General features: G+C 47.5%; 1 protein-coding gene across 1 annotated transcript in view; it reads right to left on the minus strand.

Moving 5' to 3' along the window:
* The window catches only part of LOC122386404, a gene marked incomplete at its 5' end in the record, with an annotated part of 18,644 nt that extends 11,401 nt beyond the window's left edge, over positions 1-7,243 (minus strand). The window contains one exon of the mRNA XM_043375574.1: positions 7,086-7,243. Coding sequence (XP_043231509.1) covers positions 7,086-7,243 — 158 coding nt within the window. The remainder of the gene's footprint in view (positions 1-7,085) is intronic.
* Positions 7,244-7,831: the final 588 nt, after the last annotated feature.

Genomic DNA, 7,831 nt, shown 5'->3' on the forward strand with positions numbered 1-7,831 from the left:
TATGTATCTTGTACATACATAGTCATTCCAAGCAAGTTTTGTTTTAACCCTCGCATGTGTGCGGCGTTTTCCAGCTTCTAATGTGTAGGGGGGGGGGGGGGGTCGGTTGGACCCCCCCCCCTTGCCGTTTGGCCCCTGATCGAGCTAGAGCTTCGCGGAAAAAACGAGCGTGTTGCCCGTGACGAGAGGAAGCCGATGATACCCAATTTTAAGGTCCTAGGTCATTGGTTGACCTTCCAGGTCAGGTCAATGACCCAAAGTCGGGAAAATCGGGACCTATTAGAAAGTCGTAAAGTGTGGCTGCTAAGGGGTTTTTCGGGGTGCTGATCACGAAAATCGTGTTAGTTTTGATCACAGATGATGTCTTTAAGCATTTAGACCAGGTCGGGTCAGGTCAGGTCAGGTCAATCAGTAGGCGTCGTGACGGGTATTCGTAGTACGTGTCAACCGCCTCTGACAGCTTCGTAACATGTTACGAAGGCACCAAAACTACTTCGTAAATGTTCAAATGGTTGCTAAATTCGAACTCAGCTCCAAAAACTAGCCTAGAAACATGTGAAACTCGAAAAAGTGGACCGAGGTTACCAAAGGTAAATGACCTGACCTGACCTTGAGGCGACCAGCACATCCACCCAAATGCATGGGAGCAATATCAAATCACATTTTTGAACGTTTGAAACCACAAAAAGCTTGCAAACGCGCGGCTAATGCGAGCCGACATAGGCCGAATCGCGATTCCGGCCAAACATGGTCTAGGAAAAGAGGTCACAGGTCAAAGGTCATTTGGGTCAGGGTCATGAAATTTTCAGGGTAGGTGTCAAATTGATCAATGCGAGGGTACTGAAAGTTTCGTCGCGATCGGCCGCTTTTTACGCGAGTTATTCGCGAAAAACCATGGGGGGGGGGGTCCATCCGACCCCCCCCCCCCCCCTACACATGCGAGGGTTAAGCTAGTGCAGCGAACAAGACCCACTACTTGATTACAAGAATTTTGAGTTCAATATATTTGAATTACTAGTTATTTTTAGTGTGGATGTAAGCAAATGTGCCTAATGTGAACATAACAATTGACTAAGCTTTTCACATCATTATTTGACCTAATTTATGTCCACATGTTTGCAGTGTGCAGCCAATGAAAGCCAGCGGGTTGATTAAAGTTAAAAATAGCCTGAAAAATATGCCTGAATAGGCTATCATACGCAGTAATCCAGGCCGCGCTATCACAAATTGTGTTTACGCTCCATTGCCCGTTGAAAATCCCCGCCCATCACGAAAGTGCGATATAAAACCAATAACAAAACCAGTGGTCTGCAGCATGCATATTGTGGTGGATGAAGGGGTCAGACAGTCCGGCTCGAGCATTGTCCTCGGTTGGGTGCAGCTGAGGACCTTTGCCATTTGTAAAAGCGATCCTTCATTATTAGAAACACATCAGTTCTCAAACAAATTGACTTTATGCAAGCGGATCCAAGTGTTCTCTGCTTCTTATTGGCAAACTTGTAGGTGGAACTGTGATGCAAAGACGGCTTTCAAGTTCCAGCTGGCAAAACTAAAGTTGAATAGAAATTACTCACTAAACATATCGCAAAGTAGCTGTAATACACGAGGAAACTTCTAAGGCCGAGGGGTTGTAACGTTATCTGTTCAATTCGGTCGTTGACTTGATTTTGAATGTTATGCTTTTATCATGAAAGCATAACTTCAAAATTAGCACCAAACTTTGCCTAGGATTGACAAAGAATAGTCGGAGAGTTAGCTATTTCAACCCTAGCACTTATGTACAGCGGAATTGGTCGGACCCGCACCTCCCCCCTCCCCCCGGTGTTTCGCGAATAACTCGCGTAAAAAGTTGTGGATCGTGACGAAACCTTAGCAGCAGACGAAAGCAGATTTGGCGCCATTTGTTATAAGCAGCTTAATTCAACTCCCCGAAATGACATCCTATAGGTTCCCTTTTAGTTGAAAGCACTTCCGGCTCACTCGTAACTCGGAGTAAACACAATCGAGTGAAGTGGTTTCACAGTAAGTCAGCAATCATCCCTCTACAGCCAAAATAGTTTTAACCCTCGCCGGCCGAGGGGGGGGGGGGGCGGGTGCCGCCCCCCCATAGGGTTTTTTCGCGATAGCTCTGAACACGCTGGCGATAGAGAGCTGAAACTTGGCATACCTGACCTTTGATCCAAGCCGGATCTTTTGACACCAACCGCATTTTTGGGTCAGGTCAGGTCACTGACCTATGACGTCATAAGTGAACCTCTGCACGGTCTTCAGATGTCGCAACTTCGCAACGCCCTCACTGCCAGAGGAGATGTCACAGGGAAATGAAACTTGCAGGATCTAGTATCCATTATGAGTCCCACAACTTGTATATCTCGGATTTTTCCTAAAGGTCATATGAGGTCAGGTCATTTTCGTGACCTCACCATTATAAGTCAATGGGGAAAAATGAAAACTGCTATTCTGGCGCCGGGAACGATCTCCAACTATCTCAAGCACACAGATTCGTGATTTGATGCACTCCTTGCAAGGTTAGATGCGTCATTTTTGCAATGTTGACCTTGCGTGACGTCATTTATGACGTCATCAAGGTCATATTAGTTTTTCGTCAATAACTCTTGATCAAATTGAGCTAGCGAGTCGGGAAAGCCACCAATGGACTCAGGAAGACCTGCCGAATCGAATGATATGCGACATGACCTCTTCCGACCAACTTCGTGACCTGGGGGTGCTGACCTGACCTTGACCTGAGGTCAACACCCCAAGTTGACCTGACCCGGACAAAAAGTATATCATTCGACGCGCCTGAGCGAGACAAACACGATGCTGCCAAAATCGGCGCTCTGCGGCCGTTTTTTGCGAAGTTATTCACCAAAAACTGAACCGTACCTTGGGTCACTTGACCTGACCTCAGAGGTCACCGGTTGACCTAGGACCTTAAAATCGGGTACCAATCTCTGCGTCTCGTAACGGCGCACACGCTCGTTTTTTCCGCGACGCGCTAGCTCCACCAGGGGCGAAACGGCGAGGGGGGGGGTCGTACCCGCCCCCCCCCCTCGGCCGGCGCGTATGTAGAAAACCAATAGGTCCGGCGAGGGTTAACCCTCGCCCGCACATGGGGGGGGGGGGTGGTTGCCATCCCCCAGGTAGTCTTTCTGCTCTGCACTCAACATTTTTAGAGCTAGAAAGCTGATTTTTGTATAGCTGCTTGACTATTCTTTCTTGATGTTCGCTGAAAATTTCAAGTTTCTGTGATTTTTGGTTTCGGAGATATGACCTTGTTTTTCAGGTCATGTCATGACCCAAATGGCCAATTCTCAACATCTTGCGTTTGTCATGGGCCTTGTGAGCTTTTGACACCCTGATTTCGGCCTTTTTTGCCAGTCTTACCTCCCACCTATCACAGGGCCTCGGCTAAGGAATTTTGACTGGTGGGCCACTTGGGCAGAGACATGGACTGACCTTCGTAGCCATAGCCCCCCCCCCCCCCCCCAATTTTCGATTTCTCCCCAGATTTCGACCACTTTATTCTGCAAAAAAACGTCAGGATGGCATTAAAAAGTAAAAAAAAAAAACGGGGCTCGACCCCCCCACTCTTCAGAGAGAGGAGAGAGAGAGGAGAGAGTAGGGACCCACAACCCTCTCAGTGGTGATACTCCGGCAGTGCACATAAAATCGCACAAGTATGCACAAAATATTGACGCAGATTATCAAACTTTGGACGATAACTTACGGCCGGTCGGATGTTAAAAATCAGCGAGCCCTGAGTGGATCGCTCGCCGACTAGTCGGAGATTCGGAAGCGGTCGGACGGGATCGGGCGTTGTCGGGTGGATCGGGAGGCATTGTGAACAGCACGAGTGCAACTTTATTACGGAGCGAGCGAAGCGAGCGTAGTCTTTCCTTAGATTAACGGAAATTTCTGAGTACATATGAGCGGCCGGCCGGCCGGCCGGCCGTGGTCACGATTCTGCGACGCTTATATCTCAGCAACCACTTGACCGATTTACACGCGGTAATTTTGTAGGGTAGCTTCATTCCTTCTACCAAGTATTGGACTATTCCCGAAGCATGTGGGTGACCCCTTATGCACGTGCCACGTGCAAAACGAAGAGGAGTCACTATTGTAATTGTTGCAATATCTCGGTAACTAGGTACTTGGTCGATTGCGCTGAAAGTTGGCATGTAGGTAGGCACCCACTAGGCAATGCATATCCATGTGCCAGAGTTGGGGTGCTGCTGCACGTGCGCACGTGCAGGGGTCGATTCCAGATCTCGAGAACGGCTGGACCGATGGCGCTCAAATTTGGCACATGGTTAGGGACCGGTTAGTAGGGTGCCGTGCAAAAGTCAGTTCGGACCCATTTTGCACGTGCGCACGTGCAGGGTGCCGCTTCCAGATCTCGAGAACGGCTAAGCCGATTGTGCTCAAATTTGGCACATCGCTAGAGACCGGTTAGTAGGATGCCGTGCACAAGTCAGCTGGAGGTATCCCGTCGAAATTTCGCACGTGCAAGGCTCACACTCTCGCTCGCTCCGTTAGTCGCCCCAAAAGGCGTTATACTGGTAGGGGAGAGCGGGGAGAGTTGTATCATGTCCAAGTTGTATCAGGGCGAATTGTGCCAAACTTATCCAATAGATGGCGCTCGTGACACGACCAGCCGACGAGGTTTTCCGGGCGCCATCTTTCCCTGTTCTGTCGTGTGGCTGGATGGACGCGTCTCGAGGTGAGAGCCGATTTTATGTTTTTTAAATGTCATTCTAAAAAAATAAGTTGCAAGAAAATGTGTGTTTTGGGCATTTAGATGTGCACGAATTTGAAAGATCTCCGTAGCGGTGGTGAGGGTGGGTTCTAAGGCTGCGTGAGTGAAAATGGATTTCTCCAGCTGTCCGCTGTTTTTGAGCACAAGGATATTTTTTCCAAGATGGCGGCGAGGTACATGTTGTATCAGAGCCGGGTGGGGTATGTTGTAACATGTATGTACCTATATAAAGTGGGTTGTAGCAGGAACCCCAAAAGAGGGTTGTAGCAGCAACCCCAACATCTCTGAAAATGATCATTAAGCCTATTGGTGTCGCATGGAAAAGAATTGACTCAAAAGCCCAAGCGCACTGCGCAACCCTAATATTTTCTAAAAAAGAAAAGTTATGTACACTTCTGGTGAACACTAAACAGTGTCCCAAACTTCAGATTTGTCTTGGGTGTCTGAGTGGAAAATTCTAGCCACCCGAAATGTGAGAGTGGAAAATTATTCATTCTTATTCTTCAGTGTCATCTTCAGCCCAAATGAGAATTTTTTGGAACGCTGACTGTGAACGGTTCGAAATTCGTCCGACTGGTCAGATGTGTGACTGCAAGCATCATACTGGTCGTGAAGACGCATACTTGCAGACTTCAATCGGCTGGAAGTCGCCGATACTACCTCTAGTTTGACTCTGGCTTATATCGTGTCTATCGGCGAGCCGTGTGAGATCGCCCGCAGGCTTATCCAAGATTCTTACAGATACAGATGGCTTATCCCCGACCGTCTGAACTGGTCTGCTCTTCCACTTTTTACCCCAAGAGGATATTGCAAACAATAGGTTGAAGTTTTTTTCACAATATGTTTCACCGATGGGTACTTTACAGCCTGAAAATGTACGATAAGATCTGCTAGTTCAATTTGAAATGTGAAAACTTAGATTTTTCGAAAAATTACTGGTGGGCCAAATCTTTGAGGCTGGTGGGCCATTTCGGGTCACTGGTGGGCCATTTGGCCCACCAGTTAACATGTTAGCCGAGGCCCTGACCTATCATGGAACATGTTGTTCGACGATGTACAGGGGTCAAGGTCAGGGTCAAGGTCAACCTAGGTCATCTAAGATAATTGCGTTTTAGGCAAGCTGAATTTACTTTTTGTGAAGTTTTTTGATTGCATTTTTGGTAAAAGCTACTCAGATCATGATTTCATGTATTATGGACCCAAAAACAATCGGTGCACACATCAGTATACACACAGACACACACAGACATACAAACACATATAATTGACCTTGACCTAACTTGACCTGAAATGACCTCAGCAGCAAAATTCTGGTCGGGTAGTGTGACAAAGAGGTTCTAGCTGGCTTGGCACCAGAAAACAGCATCGTCATCGGTATTTGATAAGCAGCGCACTTGATATCCAGCGGTGACCCAAAACAGCAACATTTTTTAGTTTGACCTGACCTGGAAGGTCAATGACTGACCTGAGAAGGTAAAACTGGGTATCATTGGATTCGTCTCTTCCCAAAGAATCTTTTTGGTCTCTACCGCTAAGCTCTATCTCCAACAGGAACGAAATGGCGCGGGGGTGGCAACCCCCCCCCTGCACCCCCCACCCCCATGTGCGTTCTAGGATGGGAAAATGGCATGTGCGGGCGAGGGTTAAACGTGTTATCTGATGCACGGAACAATAGCCGTTTTACGACGGCCATGTGGTACATATTTGGTGCACATCTGGTACAGATTAGGTGCAGATTTTGTCAAATCAGGTTCAGTGTGTCTCTTAGCAGCTATCAGCTAATTGCTTAGGTTGCAATTAGGTTGCACTAATTGCTTATATGCCTGCTTTGTCATATTATCAGAGAGCATCATCGATTAAAACACTGAAATGAATTCATAAAACGAAGATATTTGCTGTAAAAGAAATTAGGTGCACATTTGGTCAAATCAGGTGCATTCGCCGGATAGCCCGTCGTGAAAACGGCTATTATGTATTCATTTATCAATTTTAGCGCCCGCTCAGTCATGGAAATATCGCACGTTATATCGTATAAGAAATCCTGAGTAGCGTAACACTTCCAAAGTGCGCCAAGGTTTCGGTTGGGTCTGTCAAGTTTTCATTTACGAAGTATGCTATGTTTACTTACGAAGTATGCTGCGTTTGCTTACGAAGTATGCTGCGCTTACTTACGAAGTATGCAGCGTTTACTAGCGAGGTATACTGCGTTTACTAGCGACGGATGTTGTGTTTACGTGCGAAGGATGCTGTGTTTACGTGCGAAGTATGCTATATTTTCTTACGAAGTATGCTGCGTTTGCTTGCGAAGTATGCTGTGCTTACTTACGAAGTATGCTGGGTTTCTGGTCGGGTGCGGCCACCTCCGGAGCCGTGTGCTGATCGGTCGCTGAAGGAGGCCCGGGGGGCGCCAGGTCAGTCAGGTCATTGACCTCCAGCTGGGCCAGGAAGCCGCTGAAGCTGAACGGCGGCACGGCTATCCCCGAGCTGCCGGAGGGGGGGGGGCAACACAACGTAAGTGACGGCGGTAAAGACAATATCACGTCAATGACGATTTTACCGACAATATCATGTAAGTGAAGGTGGTAACGACAATAGCACGTCAGTGACGGTGGTATGGGCAGCATCACATTAGTGACAGTGGCAAAGACATGGTCACGTCAGTGACGGGGGTGCTGACGATATAACGCCAGTGACAGCCGACACCGAAGGCACAGACGTATTGGCAAACTGGTGGAATGTACTTACATACTTGCTAACCTGCACAGTGCCCAGTGCAACACTGCACACTGCATCAGTTATCAGAGGTAATGGTCTACTTGCTTTAATGTGAAAGCTTTGTCGACTCATTCAAAAATGTCGCAAAGATCTCAAAATCAACGTCATTGTCCATATGTGAGACATTGCTATGCCTACTTAGTGAAAGCATGGAGCCTGAAAGGACGCATTGTGCCTGAAAGAGCCATATAACATTACTGTAACTGCACTTTTCTTTCAAGGTTAGCACGGCAGCTGTTGCAAAAAAAGAAAAACAAGAGGACTAAAAACATTTCTAGGAACAAGAAACAAACAGTC

This window comes from Amphibalanus amphitrite, unplaced genomic scaffold, assembly GCF_019059575.1.
Source record: "Amphibalanus amphitrite isolate SeventyFive unplaced genomic scaffold, NRLGWU_Aamphi_draft 000250F_arrow, whole genome shotgun sequence".
In the NCBI taxonomy this organism is placed as follows: Eukaryota; Metazoa; Arthropoda; class Thecostraca; order Balanomorpha; family Balanidae; genus Amphibalanus; species Amphibalanus amphitrite.